The following is a 27,291-nucleotide window of genomic DNA, read 5'->3' as shown; positions in this document are numbered from 1 at the left end:
ACTATGGCAGATCATTGCTTGGTGCAAATGCCTAATCAACTGGAATTGAACATCAATGAGGAGGTAACAGAGTTCTAAACCATGGAAAACGCTCCACACATTCTGCTACTGCACATTGGCTGCATTCCCAACTGAACTTAAAACAAGATCCACCACTTTCAAAAATAAAGTTTGCATACCATTCATCATCATTTTACCAAATAACAGCCAGGCTTCAACAGTCATTTGAGCTTCCCCCCCCACCCTCTCCAATCCAGGGATGCCGAGGCCAATTGTAGCAAACCATCTGTCCGAGATCAGATACCAAACCAACAGAAAGCCAACAGCATCCTTTGATAACATTCACCCTCTCCTGAAAGCATCGACTCCTCCAGGTTCCATGGGGCAGAGCTCATCATTCAGTAGCTCACCCAATGGTGAGAGATGGCAGTGTTATGGCACCGCGAATGGTAAACGTCGGGCTGCTCAAATCCCAGAGGGAGACTTGAAACAGCTGCCACAACTGTTTTGCAATTTGTGTTTTATTTCTAGGTGCATGCCTTGAATTCAGTTGTAATAAGTCCACCAAGGCTTAGAGTTTTTTTTTACAAAACTAAATAAACATTTATTCATAGAAGAAAAGATTTTAAGTACATACATAGGTCTACAAATTACTACGATAATAACTCCTAAATCCCCTAATCAAGCTGATTCCCAGTTACATCTCTGTTAAGGCAACAGTAAAACAAATAGAATTAAACAGGCCCAAGCAAAGCACACAATACCCTGGACCCTGATATTCAAAGTGAGTTTTCTTAGCTTCAGTTCCTGCAGACAGTAACTTGATGCATAGGGGCTGGAGGCTTTTCACACTTGCATTAGATCTTAGAATGCCTTCTCCCTTACACACAACCACATCTCCTTTATACATGTTTCTCCCTTTATAAATTCTATTGTTCCAATATGTCTTTGCAACTTTACTTTTCTCAATATAAATCTTCCATAGTACTCATTATCAGTAACCTTTGGGAAAAATAAACGCACTGTTTGGCTTAGCTTCTTATGGCTAGGTGTAACATCTTACCATCCCTTTGAAATTCAAACTAGCCTAATTTATTTAAAAATGCAAACGTTCCTCACACCTCTCATTCTAAAACTTTAACCATGTTTACCTATTTAGCATTTCAAACCTTTTGATAACGCAAAAGCTTCAGATTAGCTGCCTCCAATTCAATTAAATTCCCCATACACACATCCACACAGAGAAACTCACCCAAACCCCACTATTAACCTACCTTTACAATAAATCACAATAATATTATGAAAATTATTATATTTTCACGACAGCAGACTATTCAACCATGTGGACATCACATTAGTGTTCACTCCTGTCCTCGCCCGCCATTCACAGATGGGTATTTTCACCATGGACAGATCCAGGACACAGACTACAGGGACCACCAGTCAGTTAAGGCCACCTAATTTAACATAAACTGACAATCGAAACTGGGGCCTTTCTGGTCAGAGAAAGCTATTTTTCGCATACGTTCACTGAGCCACTGGGGAAAGAGCTCATGTGTTTTTATGAATTGACAAACATACAAACACATAAATTAGGAGGAGTAGGCCACTCGGCCCTTCAAGCCTGCTCCACCATCCAGTAAGATCATGGCTGATCTGTTTGTAACATCAACTCCACATTCCCACCTACCCGTGTCATGAAAATATAATAATTTTCATAAAATTATTGAGTTATTGTAAACGTAGATTAATTGTGGGGTTTGAATTAGTTTCTCTGCGTGAAGTTGTGTGTGTGGGGGATTTAACTGAATTGCAGACAGCTAGTCTGGAGCTTTTGAGTTATCAGAAGAGAAGCTAGGTTTGAAATGCTAAATATGTAAACATGGCTGAAGTTTTGGAATGTGAGGTGTGAAGAACATTTGCATTTTTAGATAAACCAGAGTAGTCTGAATGTCAAAGAGATGATGGGACATTACCCCTAGCCAGAAGAAGTTGAGCCAGTGTGTTTATTTTTCCCCAAAAATTGCTGCTAATATGAGTGCTATAAAAGGTTATATTATCGATCGAAAAAGTAAAGTTGCAAAGACATATTGGAACAATAGGATTTACATTAAAAAGCAAGAAACATATATAAAGGGGATGAGGTTGTGTGTAAGGAAAGAAGGAATTCTAAGATCGAACAAGTGTGAAAAGCCTCCGGCCTCTAGGCATCAAGTTTCTGTCCTCAGGAACCAAAGCTAGGAAAACTCACTGTGAGCATCACTATCCAGGGTGTTGTGTGCTTTGCCTGGGTCTGTTCAAATGTATTTGTTTTTACTGTCGCTTTAACAGAGGTGCAACTGGGAGTCAGATTAATTAAGGGAGTTAGGAGTTATCGTAGTAGTAATTTGTAGACCTATGTATATGTTTAAAATTATTTATTTTATTAATAAAAGTTTAATTTAGTTTTGTAAAGAACCTCTAAGACTCGGAGGACTTATTACTACTGAATTCAAGGCACGCATCTCAAAATAAAAATACAATTTGGAAAAGCAGTTGTGGCACTTGTGTCAAGTTTCCCTCTGGGACCTGAGCAGCTCAGCATTTACCATCGACTGTGCCAAAACAACCCCCAATAACCTTTCACCACCCCCCACCCCCACCCCCCACCCCACCCCGGCTTATCAAGAATCTATCTAGCTCTGCCTTTAAAATATTCAAAGACTCTGCTTTCACCGCCCTTTGAAGAAGAGAGTTCCAAAGAGACTCAACGCTCAGAGAAATCATTTCTTCTCATCTCTGTCCTAAATGGGCGACCCCTTATTTTTAGTACTAGATTTTCCCAAAAGAGGAAACATCCTCTCCACATCAACCCTGTCAAGACCCCTCTCTTATATGTTTCAATCAAGTCACATCTTACTCTTCTAAATTCCAGCGGATACAAACCTAGCCTGTTCAACCTCTCCTCCCAACGCAGTTACATCCTTCCTGAAAGGTGGAAACAAATACTGTACACAGTACTCCAGATGTGGTCCAATGCCCTGAATAATTGATGCATAACCTCCTTACTTTTATATTCAACTCCCCTTGCAATAAATGATAAAATTCCATTAGCTTTCCTAATTACTTGCTGTACCTGCATACTAGCCTTTGCAATTCATGCACTGGGGCACCGAGATCCATCTGCATCTCGGAGCTCTACAATTTCTCATCATTTAGATAATATGCTTCTCTCATTCTCCCTGCCAAAATGGACAATTTCATACTTTCCCACATTATACTCCATTTGCTAGGTCTTTGCCCACTCACTTAACCTACCTTTATCCCTTTGCAGCCTCCTTGTGCCCTCTTCACAACTTACAATCCTACTACCTTTGCATCATCAGAAAATTTAGTTACCATACCTTTGGTCCCTTCATCCAAGTCATTTATATAAACTGTAAAAAGTTGAGGCCCCAGCACTGATCCCTGTGGCACACCACTCGTCACATCTTGCCAACCTGAAAAAGACTCATTTATGCCTACCATCTGTTTCCAATTAGATAGCCAATCTTCTATCCATGCCAATGTTACCCCATACACTATGAGCTTTTATTTTCCGCAATAACCTTTGATGTGGCACCTTATCAAGTGCCTTCTGGAAATCTAAATACAGTACATCCACTGATTCCCCTTTATCCACAGCACACGTTACTTCTTCAAAGAACTCCAATAAATTGGTTAAACATAATTTCCTTTTCACAAAACCATGCTAACTCTGCCTTATTACCCTGAATTTATCTAAGTGTCCTGCTTTAACGCCTTTAGTAATAGCTTCTAACATTTCCCCTATGTTAGGCTAACTGGCCTGTAATTTCCTGCTTTTTTGAATTAAGGAGTTACATCCGCGATTTTCCATTCTAATCGAACCTTCCCTGAATCTAAGGAATTTTGGAAAATTAAAACCAACGCATTAGCTATCTCACTAGCCACTTCTTTTAAAACCCTAGGGCAAAGTCCATCAGGATCTGGGGATTTGTCAGCCCGCAGCTCCAATAATTTTCTCAGTACCACTTGCCTGGTGATTGTAATTTCCCCCGAGTTCCTCCTTCCCTTCCATTTCCTGATTTGCAGCTATTTCCGGGATGTTACTTGTATCCTCTATAGTGAAGACTGAAATGCTAGTTCAACTCATCTGCCATCTCCCTATTATCCATTATTAATTCCCCAGACTCACTTTCTAAAGGACCAAGGCTCACTTTGTTAACTCTTTTCCTTTTTAAATATCTACGGAAACTCTTACTATCTGTCTTTATATTTCCAGCTAGCTTTCTCTCACACTTTATTTTTCCTTCCTGATCAAACTTTCAGCATTCTTTGCTGTTTTTTTAGCTCTGTCCAATCTTCTGACCTGTCACCCATCTTTGCACAATTATGTGCTTTTTAAGTTTGATAGTATCTTTAATTTTTTTTTAGTTAACTATGGGTGGTGGGCCCTCCCTTGGAATTTTTCTTTCTTGTTGTGGAATGTATCGTAGGGGAAGAGCGAAGATCCACGGCGCAGGACAAAGTTGAAAAGCGTAGAAGAGGTAAACCATGAAGTGGAAGTTGATGGAAGTAAGAAGTACCAGTGTTTTGAGTTTGTGTAATGAGCGTTTACTTCAATACACTGAAGATGCAGGGAGGAGGGAGTGTGTTGAGCATGATTTTGTGGAGTTTAGGAGGAAGAGGAGAGCTTTGACCACAGTAGTACGCACAAGATAATGAAATCAGGCAGACAGAGGTCAAAGAAAGATTGCATCACAGACGACAAAGTTTTTTTATATTCAAACTGGCTAGGTGTATGTGAGCTGATACCAGAAACGAGCATACCTGTAGAACGGAGAGCGCACCATTCTTTCCATAACCTGAACACACAACTATCTCCAAGTCAGGTTCTGGGTTATTCTGAAACTAAAATGAAGTGGAAGGTTAAACAGAATTCAGCTGAAGTAGATTCTAAAAATCACCAATGTGTCACTTGTATTTAGAAACACTCTATAATGATTCTATCAAATTCCAACAGGAGTGGATTTTTCCCGATTACTTTCCGTCATTGCCACCATGCTCCCTCCTTCAGGTAATAGCGCAGGGGAGTGGGAGAGGGACTGTGGTCTGGGCTTCTAAGTAGCAGAGCCAGCAGCTAGTGTGGCTCCAAAGCCGCCTTAAACAGAGGCTTTTTCCTCTTCTAGCTCAAAGCAAGGGACAGCCAAGAGTTAACATCTTGTACAAGTACAACTTCAAACTTGGGACAGCCATTCGTGCTGGGACTCCCAAAACTCTAGGATTAGAAGTGGCCATTCACGACTTTACTACCTCACTGCGAGATAACCTAGCTTCACCTTGTACCAGAGACCAAGCTCCAACGCAAACAGTGCAACTGGACCAGCAGCCACAAACTAACAGCTTGACAGCTGTCAGGTGGGACATGCTTGAGTTTCCATGGACCTGCGTTCATTTTTAGAAACCGGGCCCTGCAAAGGGGAAAAGATTCCAGGTGCTCGCTACATCGTTGCACCGATTGTTCCCCCATCCCCACTTATTTTTTTGACCTGCAAAGGTCTCAGCCAGGCTCCCTTTCTCAGTTGTGGTAACTGGCCTTTCCCCATGCTCACTCATCCTTCCATAATGTCAACCTACTGCATATTGCCGTTTCTTTTTAAAACAACCAACCGTCACTCACCTCTTCAGAAAGGAAAGCAGGTTCTCCCATTGAAGCATTTACGCAAGGACCAATATTCAATATACTGTCACAGACCTGCAGGAACACAGGAGAGAAATTATTCAGACAGCGCAGGCAGCTTCAACCCTCAAGTAGTTTCCAATCACAAGCAAACACTGCAAATGCTATGGGCCCCGACAACATTCCAGCAACAGTACCGAAGACTTGCGCTCCAGAACTACCTGCACCCTTAGCCAAGCTGTTCCAGTACAGCTACAACACTGGAATTTACATGGCAATGTGGAATGTTGAAAATTTCCCAGATATGTCCTGTACACAAAAAACTGGACAAATCCAACCCAACCAATTACTGCCCCATCAGTCTACTCTTGATCATCAACAAAGTATGAGAAGGGATCATTAACAGTGCTATCAAGCTGCACTTGCTTAGAAATAACCTGCTCACTGACACTCAGTTTGGATTCCGCCAGGGCCACAACTCCTGACGTCACTACGGCCTTGGTGCAAACATGGACAAAAGAGCTGAACTCCCGAGGTGGGATGAGAGTAACTGCCCTTGACATCAAGGCCACATTTGACAGTGTGTGGCAACAAGGAGCCTGAGCCTGAGCAAAACTGGAGCCAATGGGAATCAGAGGGAAAACCCTCCACTGCTTGGAGTCATACCTAGCACAAAGGAAGATGGTTGTGGGTGCTGGAGGTCAATGATCTTTCAAAAATTCATTTTTGGAATGTTGGCATCGCTTGCTAGACCAGCATTTATTGACAATCCCCAATTGCCCTCGAGAAGGCGGTGGTGAGCTGCCTTAAACCGCTGCAGTCCAGGTGGTGCATCATCTCGCTAATGTCCTTTAGGAAAGGAAATCTGCCGTCCTCATCTGGTCTGGCCTACATGTGACTCCAGATGCGCAGTAATGTGGTTGACTTTTAAATGCCCTCTGAAATGGTCTAGCAAGCCACTCAGTTGCATCACAACTGCTAAAAAGTCAATAAAAAGGAATGAAACTGGACGGACCACCCAGCATCCACCTAGGCACCAGAAACGATAACAGCAAACCCTGCCCTGTTGACCCTGCAAAGTCCTCCTTACTAACACCTGGGGGCTTGTGCCAAAATTGGGAGAGCTGTCACAAAAGTGTCACATGGATGATCCATCTCGGCCTCCTCCGGAGGTCCCCAGCATCATAGATGCCAGTCTTCAGCCAATTCGATTCACTCCATGTGATATCAAGAAACAGTTGAAGGCACTGGATACTGCAAAGGCCCTGACAATATTCCTGCAACAGTACTGAAAACTTGTGCTCTAGAGCTTGCTGCGCCCCTAGCCACGTTGTTCCAGTACAGCTACAACACTGGCATCTACCCAGCTACGTGGAAAATTGCCCAGGTATGTCCTGTACAGAAAAAGCAGGGCAAATCCAACCCAGCCAATTACCGCCCTATCAGTCTACTCTCCATCATCAGTAAAGTAATGGAAGAGGTCATCAACAGTGCTATCAAGCGGCACTTGCTTAGCAATAACCTGCTCACTGACGCCCAGTTTGGGTTCCGCCAGGGCCACTCAGCTTCTGACCTCATTACAGCCTTGGTTCAAACATGGACAAAAGAGCTGAACCCCAGAGGTGAGGCGAAAGTGACTGCACTTGACATCAAGGCAGCATTTGACCGAGTGTGGCATCAAGGAGCCCTAGAAAAACTGGAGTCAATGGGAATCAGGGGGAAAACTCTCTGCCGGTTGGAGTCATACAGAACACAAAGGGAGATGGTTGTGGCTGTTGGAGGTCAGTCGTCTCAACTCCAGGACATCACTGCAGGAGTTCCCCAGGATAGTGTCCTAGGCTCAACCATCTTCAGCTGCTTTATCAATGACCTTCATTCCATCATAAGGTCAGAAGTGGGGATGTTCGCTGATGATTGCACAATGTTCAGCATCATTCGCGATTCCTCAGATACTGAAGCAGTCCATGTCCAAATGCAACAAGACCTGGACAATATCCAGGCTTGGGCTGACAAGTGGCAAGTGACATTTGCACCACACAAGTGCCAGGCAATGACCATCTCCAACAATAGAGAATCAAACCATGGACCCCCCTGACATTTAATGGCATTACCATCACTGAATGCCCCAATATCAACATCCCAGGAGTTACCATTGACCAGAAACTGGACTAGCCATATAAATGCTATGGCTACAAGAGCAGGTCAGAGGCTAGGAATCCTGCAGCAAGTATCGCACCTCCTGACTCCCCAAAGCCTGTCCACCATCTACAAGTTTCAGGTCAGGGGTGTGATGGAATACTCCCCACTTGCCTGGGTGAGTACAGCTCCAACAACACCCAAGAAGCTCGACACCATCCAGGACAAAACAGCCCGCTTGATTGGCATCACACCCACAAACATTCACTTCTTCCATCACTGATGAACAGTGACAGCAGTATGTATAATCTATTAGATGCACTGCAGAAATTCACCAAGGCTCCTTTTTGACAGCACTTCCAAAGTCACGGCCACTGCCAGCTAGAAGGACAAGGGCAGCAGATAGATGGGAACACCACCACCTGGAAGTTCCCCTCCAAGCCACTCACCATCCTGACTTGGAAATATATCAGTTCCTTCACTGTCGCTGGGTCAAAAGCCTGGAACTCCCTCCCTAATAGCACTATGGTTGTACCTACACCACATGGGCTGCAGCAGGTCAAGAATGCAGCTCACCACCACCTTCTCAAGGGCAATTAGGGATGGGCAATAAAAATGCTGGCCTAGCCAGCGACGCCCTAGCCCCATGAAGGAATAAAAAAATCTAAACAACTTGTTATGGCTCAATGTTCTCGGTCTAATCCCACACAGGTTTGAACATGTAATCCAGGTTTATAGTGTCATGACCAGTGTACTTCAAAGCTAATTCAATGTATATGAAGAGCATCTGAATGTTCAAGAGATGTGTTCAGTTGTTAAATAACTGCACATCTGATTTTCTTTTTCTACTAATTAGCACAAGTGTATTTGTGGAAAAACTCAGAAAATGACAAAGCTTTCACATCCACAGCAACTTTTAAACCATCGCTTGGTTACCAAAAGCATCAAAAGACGAGGAAGGCGTTCAAGTCCATCAGTGCTCACCCCATCCATTACTGCCTCAACCTTGTTCACCACTCTCCCCAAACCACTTACAAATGCTAACCATCTTGAGGTGCTGATAAAGCAGTAGTAATTTCAAGAGTAACTCTGGACAATCTTCACCCCTTTCCCCCAATTCATGAAGGCAATCAAGCAAGCTTCAGGAGACCAGTTACCCATGATTAGACAAACTAGCCCACACTATCCAATAGCTCCACCTTCCAATTTACTTAGGAGCACAGGATGACAAAATGAGCAGAGTCAACCATCTTCAAACCTTTGGGCCAGTCCCAAAGGTCACATTCCTTTTCACCTCTGCCTCTCTACAGATCCATCTACCATAAATTGTACCCTCATAGTATCTGTACTATCAAGAAGTGGGAAAGCTTACCAGCAATTCCCACCTCCCACAGGTCAATCAAAAAGACCACGTGGAATAGCCAAACCAGAGTGGAGTGAATACATGCTCCCTTGGCCTAGAGATTCTCTGTTCAGATCCGGTATCTCTATTCCTTTGATGACGCAAAATGCACGAACTGTACACAATACTCAAGAGGCTGGGTGAAACCTATGATTTGTCCAAACTAGCATTTCCTGGACGTTGAACTAAATTCCAACATTACATTTGCCTTTCACGTCACCACTGAACATTGTGCCAATGGTTTCAGGGCGATTTTGAATAAAGCCCCAAATCCCTCTCCTGCGTTATTCTTTGTAGACTGTTTCCATTTATTTTCTATTTTCCATTATTCATTTCTCCTTCATTAACTTTGACAGGATTTTCTGCCTCAGGGTATCACAGAATGCATCTGCCCCCCACCCCCTAGTGATCCTGCAGCAAAAACACCAAGTTAATAACTCCCTCCCTTCCCACCCATGAAAACTACACAATTAGAATAAGTTAGCATGTGTGAGCACTCCTCTGCAGATTTACACACTCAATGTCACATTAAGTCATATTAAGGAGATGGAAACTGTGGGTGTACTGGAGGCACTCAGTATTCCACTTATCAGCTGTGACATCCAGCAAATCAGACCCTACCTCAAAGGAATAGGTGGCCAGCTGAGTACCAGACTGGGCCTCATTTCCATACACTTCAATCTCATCCATGTCATCCAGTAAAGCAACATCACCAGCTGGAATGTAAAATAAAGAGTGATCAGTGAGCTTATTCTTTGTATTCTCTTTTGCTGCAACTCTCTCCCGCCACTCCCACCATCACGTGTCATTACACAGCAGAGTGGGCAGACAGCATTCTAACCGACTGTTGAGATGTGTAAGAGGGGACAGCCGGAGAGGTGGGGAGTCTGCAGTTACATTCCCCATCCTTCTCTGTCTTTATTGGGAGAGGGGTGGGAAAAAAAGAGGCAGGCCCCATGAGGGACAGCAGATTTCTGTCATTAAATCACATACCCTGAAGTCAAATTATACCATGCTTTGTGATTGAACTATATTACATTGCGCTTCATTTCACTCTATTCAGCATTGATAACTTGTGTCCACTCCTCAGACACGTAATTGAAAATGACTGAGGGGGGTACTCACCAATCCAGCCTGCTGACAAATCCAGACGCTTCTTTTTATTGGGTGGTTCTTCCTGCAGAACAAATCAAATCCAATCAAAGTCAAGTTATTTCTGGGGTCAGATGGAATGGCTGTCTCAATTACTGCCCAACATCCACAGTGTGTCCCTTCATCACGCACTATATTTTTTTAATCCTCTCCTGAAGACAGTGATTCTTGTGGGTGGGGTGGGGGCAGTTTTAACACACCAAGTCCTGGTCACCTTCCATGATTCACTCTTCAATGTGAACCTTGGTTTGGAGTTTTAGTGGGATGTTCAACCATGGTGGGGGGGGGGTGATTTCAAAGCCAAGCTCAACCAGTCTTTGCCCAACATAAAATCACATGTAAAGAGCACAGGATGTGGCCATTGGGTCCACCATGCCTTTGCCGACTCTTTCAAAGAGCTTCTCACTTAGTTCCACACAGCCCCACCCCGGCCTCTTTCCTCATAGTCTTCCATATTTTTCCATTCCAAAGCATTTATCCAATTCCCTTTTGAAGGTTAATACTCAATCTGGACCCACTACTCTTTCAGGCAGTGAATGATAGATCATAACAACATAGGATCACAGGACAGTTACAGGCCATTCAGTCCATCGTGTCTGTGCTTGCGCTCCAAAACAGCAGTTTACCTCATGCCACTCTCCGGCCTCCTCCCCATAGCCCTGCACATTCTTCCTTTTCAGATAATAATCCAATTCCCTCTTGAGTGACTTGATTGAACCTACCTCCATCACACTCTCAGGCACTGCATTCCAGATCCCAAACACGCGCTGGGTGAAATAGTTTTTCCTCATGTCTCCATTGCTTCTTTTGCCAATTATCATAAATCTGTGCCCTCTCATTCTCAATCCTTCCACCAACGGGAACAGTTTTTCCCTATCCACTTCTATCTAAACCCCTCATGATGTTGAATACCTTTATCAAATCTCCGTTCAACCTTCTCTTCGCCAAGGAACACAGGCCCAACCTCTCCAATCTACCTATGTAACTGAAATTCCCCACACCTGGAAGTGCCTGCATGAATCATTTCTGCACTCTCTCTAATGCCTTCACAAACATTACCAAAATCTGGCACCCAGAACTGGGCACAATACTCCACTTGAAGCTGAGTCCGTGTTCCATACAAGTTTAACATAACTTCCTTGTTTTTAATAAAGACACTTTAATAAAGACTGTATTAATAAAGCCTCGGGTCCTACACACTTCATTAACCGCTGTCTCATCCTGTCCTCCCAGCTTCAATGGTTTATGCACAGGTCCCTCTGCTCCTGCACCCTGTTCAGAATTGTACCCTTTATATAATATTGTCTCTCCGCATTAAACTCGCCAAGTAAAAAAAATTCTCCTGATTTTCTGACAATGATCTGAAACCTATGGTCCTAGTGGTGTTCCTGGTGTTCCTGCCAGTGGCAGCAACTTCTCCTTTCTACACTATCAAAATAATTCACAATCTTGAACACCTTATCTCAAGGATCGGAATAACAATCAGGTAAAAGGCTGACAAGTGATAGGGTACATCCTCATCACACAAGTGCCAGGTAATTATCACCTCAGACGAGATAAAGCTGCCATCTGCTCTTGACCTTCAAGAGCACCACCACCATCAAGACCCAACCATCCTAGGAGGTCACCACGAACCAGGTTTAACTGGAACAGCCATGTTAACTCCACAGATTCAAGAGCAGAGTTCTCTGCTGTGCAGTTCACCTCCTGACCCCGTGGATCTTCTCCACTATCTATAAGGTTAAAGTCAAGCGTGTGATACAACATTCAGTAATTATTTTGATGGGAGCACACCATCCCGGTCACCACGGTTTCTTTACTGGGGCCCGTGCCACTGGTCTCATGTACCCCAAAGAAAAATTTTAAGAGCTATCAGTTCTGACAGTTCCATTCAATTTCTTAAAGGGGTCATATTTCTCTAATTGAGGGACTATTGGAGCCCTCAGTTCACTAAATAAGCTCACTAACTGGTTGCCCAAGCAGCAATACTGGCACCACTAAACATTGCAATGTGTACACAATTAAAGATTGCACCAGAGTCCTTTTAAAGCATGAATTCAGATATGAAATTCTTCCTGTTGGGAGCGAATCTTGATTTGTACTCAAGTCAACATTTTCCACCAAAATTATTGACTGGAGGAAGTTTGTCCCCATTAAGAAGTAGGTACTTTCATCTGGTGAGCTATTTACCCTTTAACATCCCTTGGTAGAAATATTGGTCACAATTTAACAGCATTTGCAATCCTCTCAGAGAGCAGAATTGTGTTATTAATACCTGTTTCTCCCGATCCTTTCCAACATCCATTGGCGCTTCCTGCAGTTTCTCTGTGTATCTGAGTAACAATGAATTCCCCAAACGTGATCCAAGAAAAAGGAAGCCTGGCTCCAACGTGGTCATCTGTGAATGTAGACAGATCTCATTAGCCCAGTCTAACTGGTAGAGGCAACAGCCAAAACCATATCTTGTTCAACTCTTAGCAAAGGTGATGGAGGAATGTGCCTGTGTTTCCCTCAGAAGGAGCTCCTGAGTTCAATCATTGTACAGTGGTCAAATGGAGATGGTCTCTCCCGTATAGCAGTGGGCAAGGAAACTGTCGGACAAGTGGATAATTCCACTTGAAAAATAACTGAGATAATATGACCTAAAAGTATTGCTTTCCTGTGCTCAGGAAAGTGTACAACACTGAATCCCACCTTAGCCAGGTAGCAAAAGTAATCCCAAAAGACAAAGGTGTCATGAGTAAAAGGAAATTCCATCTTTTGATACATGTAGCTTATTAGGGTTAGAAAGGGCCCCTTGAACTTGTTCCACCACTCAATCAGATCTGTATCTCAACTCCATTTGCCAACCTTTGCTCCATTTGCCGTGAAAGAAACATTACACATTAGGGACCAAAATATTTAAGGAAAAAATTGCCTATAGAGCTCCTCACAAGATGAGGAGCCTTCAGGACACATGAAAACTATTTAATTGCATTAATCATGCTAAATAGGTAGCACTCTTACTTCTGAATTCTAAGGTTCCAGGTTCAAGTCCCTCTAAGGCTTGAGCACAAAAATCAAGGCTGACAATCCAGTGCAATACTGAGGGATTGCTACATTGTTGGAGGTGCCATCTTTTGGACGAGATGTTAAACCAAGTTCCCATTTGCCTGCTTGAAAGATTCCATGGCACTATTTTAAAGAAGAGCAGAGGAGATACCCCCAGTGTCCTTGTTAATATTTATCCCTCAATCAACATCACTAAAAACAGGTTATGTGGTCAGTATCTTAGTGCTGCTTGTGGAAATTTGCTGAGTGCATATTAGCTGCTGCACTTCCTACATTACACTTCAAAAAGTACTTCATGGGCTGCAAAGCGCTTTGAGACGTCCAGTGGTTCTGAAAAGCGTTATATAAATGCAAGTCTTTCATATTGCTTGATACCTTGACCCGGCAAAAATCTATAATATAAAAGCAAAATGCTGCAGATGCTGGAAATCCAAAATAAGAGCAGAGAGTGATAGAAATACTTAGCAGGTCAGGCAGCATCTGCAGAGGTAGATAGATAGTTAACGTTTCAGGCTGATGATCTTTCGTCGGAACAGGCATTCTCAGTCTTGAAAGCGCCAATTGGCCCCAACATCCACAGCCTTTTGGGGGAGTGTTTCAGATTTCCACCAAGCTTTGAGAGGGAAAATTGCTTCCTGATTTTGTCCCCAATTGGCTTTGCTCTAACTGTAAGATTAAACAAGCGCCCCCCTCGCCTAGTTCTCAATTCCTCTCCAGAGGATATAGTTCCTCTTATTCTATCAAATCCTTTTATTTTACACTCAATCAGAATGCCCCTCAGTCTCATAAATTGAAGGCACACAAGACAACAAAACACAGGAAATAGTGGGAATACTTAGCAGGTCAGGCAGCATCTAGGGAGGGATAGAATCAGACAAGTTTATCGATATTATGGTTATCATTAATATAACTCTTCAATTAGGCACCATGTGGCATTTAATTATATTAAAAGCACTGTATAGATTTAAGTCATTGTCATAGTGCAGTATGATTTCCACAGCAGCTCGCACACCTACAAGTGTTGACAGATCAGAAATACACGTGGGGTCAGGATATTGGAGTTCCAAAGCTTTCAACAAGGAAGCACTCACCCTCCTTTCCTTTTTACTCAATCCAGTTCCGGATGCATCAGTATTAGAGGGTGAAAAGAGTGGTTAAAAAAATTCTAATTCAGTGACATTTATTCAGGGGCTCAAGAAAAATACACAGAACGAATCCAAGTGTAAAAACTTACACAGGTGGTGAGGACACTGGCTGCTGCCTTGTCAAAGTGGAATGCACGGACACTCCTCATCCCATCCGTTATCAAGGTCAACACATAGCTACAGGGTTCAAACAGCGAGATCTAGTTAGACACAGTAAGTCAGGACACACAAGTAAAGCTCATACTGAAGGAAATTACTAGAGGTTTGAAATAAAAACAGGAAGTGGGGAAATGCTTAGCCCATCTGGCAACATCTGTGGAGAGAGAACAGAGTTAAAATTTCAGATCGATGACCATTCGTCAGAAACATTAACCCTGTTTCTTGCTCTACAGATGCTGCCTGACCTGCAAAGTATTTCCAGTGCTTTCGTTTAAGCAAAGTTTATAACCTGGTGTACAATTGGAAACAGTGAATTGAGAGCTAATTCAGAGCGTTAGATTTTCATTACATTTATGTTACAGACCAAAATATTTCAGGAGAAAGTTGCCTATACTGCTCCTCACAAGGAGGATAGCCTGCAGGACACATGAAAAGCTAATAACATTTGAAGCTGTCCCATATCATTACGAAAGAGGATGTTCTGCAGACAGCCATTAAAAAAAGTATAATATAAACTTCTGTAATCATTAAACAGTGAAAAGTTTTTTTTTTTCTCTGCCATTGCAATTCCCAATAGCATGAACTAAAGAATTTGTATTTGTGAAGTGCCTTTCACCCCTTTCACCAGAATGTCCCAGAGCAGTTCATAATAGCTCAGGCACAGTTATGGCACTGCACCAACAAGCCAGAGTTTAGTAGTAATTAGTGAACTCAATAAATCTGAGCAGAACCTAAAAAGACAAAGGTAGCAGATGCATGGGACCATCACCACTTACAAGTTCCCCTCCAAGCCACACACCATCCTGACTTGGAACTATATCGCTGTTCCTTAGCTGTTGTTGGGTCAAAATCCTGGAACTCCCTTTCTAACTGTATTGTGGCTGTACCTACACTACATGGGACTTCAGCGGTTCAAGGTGGCGGCTCACTGCCACCTTGTCAAGGGCAATTAGAGGTGGACAATAAATGCTGGCCTAGCCAGCGACGCCCACCTCCCATGAATGAACAAATAAAACAAAAAAATCTGTAAGCAAAATATATGAAAGTTGTTGTTGTATTTCAATGTCTGTACTTCCATACAATCCAGTGGTGGATGAACAACATTTTGCACTGAACTGACTTAACGATAAAATACATGCAGAGCCTCCATATAAGCTATAATCAAGTACATCAATCAGAAGCTCCTACATGGCTCAGCTGGTTAAAGTCAGTGATCAGCTGAGCCATATCGACCAGGAAAATCCCAGGATTGGTATGCAATCCGTGCTGAGTTAGTTCATTTAAGGTGGCGTTAATAGGAACACTTCAATTGAGCTCAGTGCCCGTGGGTTATTGGTTAGAATTAGCCAGGACCTCTTCGTACATGAAGAGCAGTGAAGAATCTGGATATCCATAAACCAGCAAGCAGGGAAGAGAAGAAATATTTAAATCTATGCTCTCCAAATTACACGAATAAGCGATGTGTTCTAAAATTTGGGTAACTGCAAGAAAGTTGAATCCTAAATTGTGTAGCATCTAACTCTTTTAAGAGCATCAAATAGACCAAGTAAGTTAACTGGACCTCATTGTGGGCGAATTTCAATTGACTCTGGTATGCCCTGGTTGAATTTGAATTCTCAAGGAGTTACTATATGAATGAGTAAATGGAGGAAAGGGAGGTGTGGAAAGAATATGAAAGAAATGTGAAAGGGAGAGTGTGGAAAGAATGTGAAAGAATGGGAGAATGTGGAAAGGGAGAATGTTTATTGCGGCTCACAGTGCAGGGAAACAGCACGATGTACATAGCACACAGGAAACTAATTTCAACATCCAACACTTACATTTCTCCTCCTTTTAAGGAAATGACCATCTTATCGTAGGACACAAAGGCAGCCTGAGCACAGTCCAACATAATCTTCACCCCGTCTTGAATCCCTGAAAGAGAGATACACACACACAACATGGCAATGGATCTCTGATGTTTGATTCACCACTGGCTTCCTTGTAGATTGTAACGCTTGACATGTCCCAGTCTCACAACCAATAAAAAATTAGCATTCCAATTGTTAGTTTATTTAAATCTTGGTATGATCACTCCACCTACCATGCTCATCCCTGATATGTGTTTGTGTGAGCATGTATAAAATATATAATATATATATTTATATATGTGATATATAGAGGTAGAGATTCTTGACTAACAAGGGAATCAAAGGTAATCAGGGGTAGGTTGGGTCGTGACGTTGAGATGACAATCAGATCAGCCATGATCTTACTGAATGGTGGAGCATACTCGAGGGGCCGAATGGCCTACTCCTGCTCCTAATTCGTGTGTTCATCTGTCCACATGAAGTAGATTGTGATTTATTCAGAACAACTTACTCAGGTTAAACTCAGGACACACACATATCCATACAAGAAAAGGATGCCCCAAAGCTGTTTATAACCAATGAATTACTTTTAAAGTTGAATATTTCTCAAAAGAGAGACATGTTGCCGAAGCTTTTCGTTTTACATCATCAGGGCAAACACAATGTCCCTATAGTTCCCTGGAGCTTTCTCCGTGGCAACACCTCAGCCAATCAGAGTTGGTTTGCCAACCAATCAGCACCCTTTTCTCTTGCAGTATAAATTGTTGGGGTCATTTGAAGTTTGGCATTCTTGTATTTGTCCTAATGCATACAAGATGAAAAGCTTCAGCGACTGTCTCTATTTTTAACAATAGTCAAGTTGTGTACTTCTGAAGAATAGTTACTCTTGTAATGCAGGAAACCCAGTAACCAATTGTACACAGGCAGACCCACAAACAGCAATGATATAATCAAATTATATATTTTAGGTAATCCATGCTATTATTACCCCTAGACCCATCTATTCCAATGGAGCAATGGCCAGCCTCCCACCTTGCGCCCTACGTAAACTTTAGGTCATCCAAGGTTCTGCTGTCCATTCCCTAACCACTACCAAGTCCTGTTCACCCATCACCTATATTGCTGACCTATCCTGGCTCCTGTTCCAGCAAAACACAATTTTAAAATTCTCATTCTTACTTTCAAATCCTTCTGAGGCCTCCCCCCTCCCTTTCTCTGCAACCTCCTGCCTTAAGATAACTGTGCATTTCCAATGCTGGCCTTCGGTTGCAATTTTCATCGCTCCATCATTGGTAACCATGTCTTCAGCTACCTTGACCCCAAGTTGTGGAGCTGCCTCCCTAAATCACTCTGCCTCTTTCTTCCTTACAATCTGAAACAGGAGAATTTATAATAGAAGACAAGGAAATGGCAGAGCAATCAAACAACTGCTTTAGTTCTATCTTCACGGAGGAAGACACAAATAACTTCCCAGAAGCACTAGGAAACCAAGGGTCTAGTGAGGGGAAGGAATTGAAGGAAATTAGTATTACTGAAAAAAACAGTACTGGAGAAATTAGTGGGACTGAAAGCTGATAAATCCCCAGGGCCTGATAATATACATCCCAGGGTTCTAAAGGGGGTGGCCATGGAAATAGTGGATACGGTTGGCTGATGTCTTCCAAAATTCTGTAGATTCTGAACAATCCCAGCAGATTGGAGGGTAGCAAATGTAACCCCACTATTTAAAAATTACAGACTGGCTAGCCTAACATCAGTAGTAGGGAAAATGCTAGAGTCTATTATAAAGGATGTGATAACAGAACACTTAGAAAATATCAAAAGGATTAAACAAAGTCAACATGGATTTACGAAAGGGAAATCATGTTTGACAAGCCGACTGGAGTTTTTTTGAGGATGGAACTAGCAGAATAGATAAAGGAGAACCAGTGGATGTGGTTTATTTGGATTTTCAGAAAGCGTTTGATAAAGCCCCACATAAGAGGTTAGTGTGCAAAATTAAAGCACATGGGATTGGGGGTAATACACTGGCATGGATTGAGAGTTGGTTAGCAGACAGGAAACAGAGTAGGAATAAATGGGTCTTTTTCGGAATGACAGGTGGTGACTAGTTGGGTACCGCAGAGATCCGTGTTTGGGCCCCAGCTATTCAGTTTATTTCAATAATTTGGATGAGGGAGCCAAATGTAATATTTCCAAGTTTGCTGACAACGCAAAACTAGGCAGGAATGAGAGTTGTGAGGAGGGTGTTAAGAGGCTTCAAGGCGATTTAGACAAGTTGAATGAGTGAGCAAATACATGGCAGATGCAGTATAACGTGGATAAGTGTGAAGTTATCCACTTTTCTAGGAAAATCAGTATTATTTAAATGGTGATAGATTGGGGAATGCACAAAGGGGCCTGGGTGTCCTTGTACACCAGTCACTGAAAGCAAGCCTGCAAGTGCAGCAAGCAGTTAAGAAGCCAAATGGTGTGTTGGCCTTCAGTGCGAGAGGATTGAGTACAGGAGCAAGGATGTCTTACTGCAGCTGTACAGGGCCTTGGTGAGACCACACCTGGAGTATTGCGTGCAGTTTTGGTCTCTTTACCTAAGAAAGGATACACTTGCCATAGAGGGAGTGCAGTGAAGGCTCACCAGACTGATTCCTGGGACAGCAGGATTTTCGTATGAGGAGAGCTTGAGCCGACTGGGTCTGTATTCACTGGAGTTTAGAAGAATGAGAGGGGATCTCATTGAAATGTATAAAATTCTGACAGGGCTGAACAGATTGGATGCAGGGATGATGTTTCCTCTGGCTGGGGGGAGGGGATCTAGAACAAGGGGTCACAGTCTCAGGATATGGGGTAGGCCTTTTGGGGCTGAGACAAGGAGAAACATCTTCACTAAAAGTGTGGTGAACCTGTGGAATTCTCTACCACAGAGGGCAATGGAGGCCAAGTCACTGAATATATTTAAGAAGGAAGTAGATAGATTTCTAGACTCTAAAGGCATCAAGAGTATGGGGAGAGAGTGGGAATATGTCATTGAAATAGAGGATCAGCCATGACCATATGGAATGGCAGAGCAAGCTCGAAGGGCTGAATGACCTACTCTTGCTTCTATTTTTCTACTTTTATGTTTCCTCCTTTAAGGCATTCCTTAAAACCAACATTTTTGACCAAGTATTTGGTTCCTTATCCTAATATCTCTTTATATAGCTTGGTGTCAAATTTTGTTTGATGACGCTCTTGTGAAATGTCTTGCGACGTTTTACTACATTAAAGGCGCTATATAAATACAAGTGCTGTTGTTTAATAATGCCAGATAAACATTCCTCAGGATGCTAGAGGGAATTCCCCTGCGCTTCTTCAAATAGTAGCAGGGGGTCTTTTTGCACCATCCTGAGTAGGCGAAGAGACCCCAGTTTAACATTGCATCTGGAAGATGGCACCCTCCGACAGTGCAACACTGGGAGCGTCAGCTCACATTAGCTGCTCTGGAGCACAACTTAAACCTACACACCATGACACGAAGGCAAAACGTTAGAGTTTAAGGAAGGTATTGTCAATACTTCATCAATCAATACTGTCCCAGTGGAGACAATTGAAATTTTAATCTTCCCCCCGCCACACCCCACCCCCTATATTGGAAGCCCCTTTAGGCTCATGTGCTCAGCAGTACTGATTTTTTTCCATATCCAATTCCTCCCTCGCTGAGGTCGGACTGAGACGCCGGGAGAAGGGCACCAAAGAACAGGAGGTTCCAATCGCTATCCAGTGAAACCCTGCTGGAAGTACATGTATATGAGCAATGGGTGAAGAATGGATACGGCTCCAATGGAATACACTGTCGAATATCTTATTAACGTCCCATTAGTGCCAGCCGTGGCTCGGTTGGTAGCACTAGTACCTCAGATTCACACTGTTATGGTTTCAAGTGCCACTCCAGGACTTTAGCCCAAACAATTAAGGCTGACACTCCAGTACAATTCTGAGGGAGTGCTGCATTGTCGGAGGTGCCATCTTTCGGGTGACACATTAAAACTGAGGTTCTGCCTTCCCCCTCAGGTCGGATTAAAAGATTCCATGCCACAATTTCAAAGAAGAGCGGGGGAATTATCCCTGACATCTTGGCCAATATTTGTCCCTCAATCAACATCACTGAAACAAACTCTCTGACCATTATCACATTGCTGTTTGTGGGAGCTTGCTGTGTATAAATTCACTGCTGCGTTTGCTACATTACAACAGTGGCTACACTTCAAAAGTACTTCATCGGCTATAAACTGCTTTGAGCTGTCCTGCGGTCATGAAAGGCACTGTAGAAATGAAAGTCTTGTTTCAACATTCGGGGTCAAGATAAACACAAAAACCGTATGCACAAAAGCAAAATACCGCAGATGCCAGAAATCTGAAATAGAAACAAAACTGGCAGCATTTGTGCAGAGAGAAACAGAATTAACAATTCAGCTTTAAGATCGGTTGAGAATTTCCAGCATTTTCTGTTTTTATTACAAAAACCAATTGGATGAGCTGTCAGAAAGGAACCTTCAAGAGAGGAGAGGGCGAGGGAAGGCAAGAGGAGTGAAAAAAAAGAAAAAACATGTAGTGTTTTTTTTTACATATATCAAATTAAAATATCTCCCTTCTCTTCATTTATAGCATTTCAATGGATTAAACCCCTGCCCAGTCAGGGATTAAGGATGAACGTGGGAACACATATGCATGAATGCAAGAGTGAGAATGTGGTTCCACCTCCAACAACCCATCAAGCTTGGAGAGAAACGCTGGCTGTGAATAGATAGCTTACGGAGTGGGAAAGACGTTGTTCCATTTGTCAGGCTGTTCAGGGACACTCCATAGGGTGGGACACTCTGGTTGAGGTACAGCAGCGAGTTCACAGCAAAGATGACCACACCGCCTGCAAAATGGAGACAATCAACGTCACATTGAGAAATTGACCCTGTGCAATAAAATCACCTGAAAAGGTGCAAATGACACTCCAAACATGAAAGGGCGACAATAGTATTACACAGACCCGTGCATTACGGAGCAATGGATCACACTGACCATGCTGACATGGTTTGTTTCCTACCAGTAGGAATGTGCGCACAAGCAGAAACCCATGGCTTGCTGCAGTTTGGCCAGAGATCCATCCCTGACCCACAGATAATCTACGCTCCATTTTCCAATTAATAAGGAAGTACAGAAGGACCAGGATGTAGGGATGGTGGGGGGGGAAGGTAAAAGAGCCACTGCCACTCGTCCTTGTGCATTGTTACTTAGATAGCACAAAGGTCACCGGGCCTGACTAAAAGCAGATCACTTGCCCAACCCCTTAGGTGGAGAACTTTTTTTCTATATTCATGGGATGTGTGCATTGCTGACAAGGCCAGCATTTGTTGCCCATCCCTAATTGCCCTTGAACTGAGTGGTTTGCTTGTTCATTTCAGGCAGTTAAGCGTCAACCACATTGCTGTGGGTCTGGAGTCACATGAAGGCCGGACTGGGTAAGGACGGCAGATTTCCTTCACTAAAAGGGCATTAGTGAACCAGGTGGGTTTTTATAACAGCCAATGAAAGCTGTCCTGGTCACCATTACTGAGACTAAGCTTTCAATTCCAGATTTTATCAATTGAATTTAAATTCCACCAATTACCATAGTGGGATTTGAACCTGTGCCCCCCAGAGAATTAGCCTGGGCCCCTAGATTTCTAGTCCAGTGACATTTACCCCTGCACGATAGGTATCATGGCCAGGGAAGAGAAAACAGGAAAACATACGTTATGACTTAAAAGTTTAATTCACTCAAGTGACAAATTGAAGAGAAATTTAACAAACCCTTACTTGAACCTGTTTCAAATCGAGCTCAGTGATCGATAAAACTGCTACATATTAATAAAGGAATGAGACAAACTCTAGACCTTTTATCTAATTCCTGAGAACGGAGTCAGGAAGTGCAACCATTTATCTAGGGATTAATTAGGAACTGATTGGTTTCACTTTGCCAGTTTTCTTTCATAGAAGCATATGCCAGGCATCAGACTTTCTCACTGGTTCTAGAAGATGTTATACTAAGTTTGTTCCTTTACTGAGGTCTCTCAAATATTCAGTAATTAGAATATTTGTGAGGAGATTTCATTTGGATCCACAATAGTACAGGAATGAATTATTAATAATTTCTTTTAAAAGACATGTCTCAAGTGTAGGGCCAGGGTCTCCAGTGAAGGACACCAGCAAGATGGAACAAATAGATAAGGGAAGATCAGTTAGAAAGTATGGTTAAATATTACTAAGCTTGGTCACAAAACTGGCACATTGTGTAACAACGCAGTTTCCACAGTATTCACTGACAATCCTGCCGTTCATTTGCTCACCTATTGGTTTTGGTACTGCCAGAGCCTGGGTGCAGTCAAATGGTAGGTTGCTCAGTGACCAGATGACAGGATGGACTTTCTGCATGATATTTAAGGAGATGGCAACAATGCTGCAGGTGTCCTGTCGCACTGCTACACGACTGGAGACAAGAGAAAACATTTGCATTGAGAATCACACCCCTCACACCACATTTAAACATTTCAGCAGAAGACACCAGAAACATGGAAAAAGAAAATTATTTAAGCAGAACACCCAGAATTGCCTCATAACAACAAAAGCAAAATACCGAAGATGCTGGAAATCTGAAATAAAAACTGAAAATGCTGTAAACACTCAGCAAGCCAGGCAGCATCTGTGGTGAAAAAAAACAATGTTTCAGCTCTGTGATCTTTCATCAGTTCCGATCTAAAAAGTTAACTCTGTTTCTCTCTCCACAGATGCTGCCTGACTTGCTGAGTGTTGCCAGCATTTTCTGTTTTTATTACCCCTCAGATAGTCAGGAATTAACTAGGAAAGACTTTGGTTCAATCTTTGATCTGTGCTTAGCTGATCTCGGCTAGAACAGCAGAATGGGCCTACAATTGGTCTCACTGCCTCAGGTTATTGCCTCCACCCACATCCACGTTGGACGTGCAAGTACTTGAACAAGATTATCCACCGATGTGATGCCATCGCACTCTTGATGCTCCCATGTGAAAAACTGAATAATTGCCACGCGAGTGAGGTACAACAGGGGCACTTGTGAAGCTGCAACCAGGAAACAACGACCGCTGTAAGAACAACCGCTTGTATTTATATAGCGCCTTTAACGTAATGAAACATGCCAAGGCGCTTTGCAGGAGCATTATAAAACTAAGTATGGTACCAAGCCACATGAGGAGATATTTGGTCAGATGACCAAAAACTTGATCAAAGAGGTAGGTTTTAAGGAGTGTCTTAAAGGAGGAAAGTGAGGTAGGGAAGTATAACAAGGGAATTTCAGAGCTTAGGGCCTAGGCAACTAAAGGCATGGCCAACAATGGTGGAGCAATTAAAAGTGGGGATGGACAAGAGGCCAGACTTAGAGGAGTGCAGAGATCTTGTACGGTTGTGTGGGGCTGGAGATTAGAGAGATAGGGAGGGGCGAGGCCCTGGTGGGTTTGAAAAAAAAGGGATGAGAATTTTAACATCAAGGAGTTGCCTGACTGGGAGCCAATGTAAGCCAGAACAGTTCTGATAAAGGATCCCGTTACATCTGTCCTCTGTCGTTTCAATGCTGGCAGACTGAGTGCGTACTTCCAGCATCTTCTGGTTTTGATACAATTATATATAATTGACCCTTATTGTAATGGTTTTATTTTAAGTTGTATTTTATGTAATTAATGCTTTTCTATCATGGATGCAGCAGCTAGGGATTCAATCTCTGCTCTCTGTTTTTAACCCAATGTGCAAGTCAGCAATATTGCAGATTAGAATGGAAAAGATGCTGATGTAGTGCACTGCTGTGTTACTGCATTTATTATCAATGATGCTTTTCTGTTGGCACCTTGCAGACATTTAAAAATCAATTGTCCCTGATGTAAAGTAAAATTAGCAATGACAATCTAATCTATTGAAAAGGCAGCCCTACCAAATTGCATTCTGGCACAATCAAAATCCTGGAACTTTGTCTGATTTATTTCCTTGGACAAAGTTTTTCAAAGATTAAAACGAGCTACTCACTAATTATTTTCCAGCATCATACTGAAGGCAGAACTAAGGCAGGTGGAAAAAATATCCACTCGACAGTCAAGCAGGGCATTGGTGAGACCACACATTGAGTGGTGTGTACAATTTTGGACTCCTTACTTAAGGAGGGATATACTTGCATTGGAGGCAGTTCAGAGAATGTTCACCATGCTAATTCCTGGGATGAAGGGGTTGTTTTATGAAGAAAGGTTGAGCAGGTTGGGCCTACACTCAGTGAGATTTAGAAGAATGAGGGGTGAACTTGTTGAAACATAAGGTTCTGAGGGGGCTTGACAGGGTAGGTGCTGAGAGGATATTTCCCCTCAATAGGAATCTAGTAACTAGGGGGCACAGGTTAAAATAAGGGGTCTCCCATTTAGGACCAAGATGAGAAGCAATTTCTTCTCTGAGGGAACTCTCTCCCATAAAGAACAGTGGAGGCTGGGTCATCGAATATATCCAAGGCTGAGTTAAACAGGTTTTTGAACTACAAGGGGGTGAAAGGTTATGGGGTCAGGCAGGAAAGTGGAGTTAAAATCACAATCAGGTCAGCCACAATCTTACTGAATGGCAGAGCAGGCTTGAGGAGCCAAATGGCTTACTCCTGCTCATACTTCTTATGCTCTTAAACCAAGCCTGCAAAGAAACTCTGTGGAGTCGTCAAAACATAAAAAGTTAGCATTTCAGGTTTGTGACCTTTCACCAGAAGCCAAAACATTAAAATATTGGTTTTTCTCTCTGCACAGATGCTGCCAGACCTATTGAATATTTCCAACATTTTCTGTTTTTATTTTGCTGCAGTATTTTGCTTTTGAAAAGTTTTAAATTGTGCTCTGAAAGCTTAGTGAGCATTTTGACTGAATGCAGATGCTTTATGTAACCTGCAAAGACTGAATTTTCCCACATGCCTAGGCTGCTTTTCAACTGAAAATTAAACTAAAACTAGTTTCCAAACCAGCCCCATAGTTCAACTGGCTAAGCAACACATCAGTTAGATTTGACATTTTATCTATGTTGTGGGTAGGCAACTGTAACCAGACATAGGTTAGGGAAGGGATAAAATGAGCTATCGTTCAGGTGAAATTGGGTTGGTAGTGCTACTCTCCAACAACAGCCTGCGTCAAACATGCAGCAAGTTAGTGGAGAGCTGTCGGTACCTGTGAAACCCTCATCCCCCAAGTCAACACCTTTTAAGATAAAGGAAGAAACTAGAAAGGAAACAGGAATATAAAACCTTCCCTATAGTCAGAAGGAATCACACTCAGCAAGCAACTGATGTACTAGGAAGGCTGTAGTGCTTAAAGTAGATAAGTCACCTGGTCCTAGGTTATGAGGGAAGTGAGGGTAGAAATTGTGAAGATGCTGGCCACAATCTTCCAATCTCTTTTAGATATATGGGTGGTTACCAATCGACTGGAGGATTGCAATGTTACACCCCTGATCAAAACAAGAGTGCAAGGATAAGCTCACCAACTACAGGCCAGTCGGTGGTGGGGACGCTTTTAGAAATAATCATCTGGGAGAAATTTAACTTGGACAAGTGTGGACTAATAAAGAAAAGCCAGCACAGATTTGTCATAAAGTTTGTTTGATTAACTTGATTGAGTTTGTTTAATGAGGATCAATCAGGACAGTGCAGTTGATGCTGTGTATATGGGTTTTCAAAAGATATTTGAAAAAAAAATACCGCACATTAGGAAGCTCATGAGATATAAAAGGGCAGTAGCAGCATGGATATAAAACTGGTTCAAGGATAGGAAATCGAGTTGTTGTGAATGGCTGTTTATCCAGGCTGGATTGGGGTATACACTAGGCTTCTCTAAGGTTCAGTACTCGGACCACTGTTGTTTTTGACATAGATTAATGACCTCTACTTGGGGGTATATGGCATAATTTTGAAACTGGCAGATGACATGAATCTCGGAAGTGTAGTAAACAGGAAGGATGATAGTGATAGACTTCAAGGAGACATATACAGGCTGGTGGAATGGGTGAACACATGGCAGATGAAATTCAAAGCAGAGCAGAGACTTGATACTGACCTCATCTCCTGTGGAGATTTTCCCTCCACAGCTTCTTACCCCATTGGCCGCAGCCCCAAACAGCCCACTTTTACCTCCTTTCCAAAATCCACAAACAGGACTGTCCTGGTAGACCCATCTTTTCAGCCTGCTCCTGCTCCACTGAACTTTTACCTCCTATCTCATATCTATTTTTTCCTCTCTTTGTCCAGTCTCTTCCCACATACATTCATGATTCTCGTACGTCCTACATCATTTCAACAAGTTCCAGTTTCCTGGCCCTAACGCCTCCTCTTCACTCTGGACGTCCAAGCTTTCTATACCTCTCTCCCCTTGCCTGGGAAAGAGCAGAGAAGTCAGATTAACCGGATGCTTTTTCAAAGAGCTGACACAGGCACAATGGGGCGAATGGCCTTCTTCTGTGTTGTATTATTCTATGCTCCACCAGGGTGGTCTGAGGGCTCTCTGCTTCTTCCTTGAACAGCAGCCCAACCAATCCCCATTCATCACCACCACCTTTCTGCACCCGGCTGAACTCGTCCTGTCATCGAACAATTTCTCATTTAACTCGCCTCACTTCCTTCAAATAAAAGGTGTGGCTACGGGTGCCTGCAGGGTCCTAACTATGCCT

General features: G+C 42.8%; 1 protein-coding gene across 1 annotated transcript in view; it reads right to left on the bottom strand.

The window, feature by feature from the left end:
- The window catches only part of cpsf1 (cleavage and polyadenylation specific factor 1), a 114,467-nt gene that overhangs the window by 56,799 nt on the left and 30,377 nt on the right, over window positions 1-27,291 (bottom strand). The window contains exons 8-16 of the mRNA XM_078536209.1: window positions 22,932-23,071; window positions 21,365-21,475; window positions 16,546-16,639; window positions 14,656-14,743; window positions 12,646-12,768; window positions 10,344-10,395; window positions 9,840-9,934; window positions 5,681-5,755; window positions 4,831-4,911 (exon numbers count right to left, since the gene is read on the bottom strand). Coding sequence (XP_078392335.1) covers window positions 4,831-4,911; window positions 5,681-5,755; window positions 9,840-9,934; window positions 10,344-10,395; window positions 12,646-12,768; window positions 14,656-14,743; window positions 16,546-16,639; window positions 21,365-21,475; window positions 22,932-23,071 — 859 coding nt within the window. The remainder of the gene's footprint in view (window positions 1-4,830; window positions 4,912-5,680; window positions 5,756-9,839; window positions 9,935-10,343; window positions 10,396-12,645; window positions 12,769-14,655; window positions 14,744-16,545; window positions 16,640-21,364; window positions 21,476-22,931; window positions 23,072-27,291) is intronic.

This window comes from Cetorhinus maximus, chromosome 3 (genome assembly GCF_964194155.1).
Source record: "Cetorhinus maximus chromosome 3, sCetMax3.hap1.1, whole genome shotgun sequence".
Taxonomy (NCBI): domain Eukaryota; kingdom Metazoa; phylum Chordata; class Chondrichthyes; order Lamniformes; family Cetorhinidae; genus Cetorhinus; species Cetorhinus maximus.
Note: the sequence above shows the minus strand (reverse complement) of the source record. Positions and strands in the feature narration are given on the sequence as shown.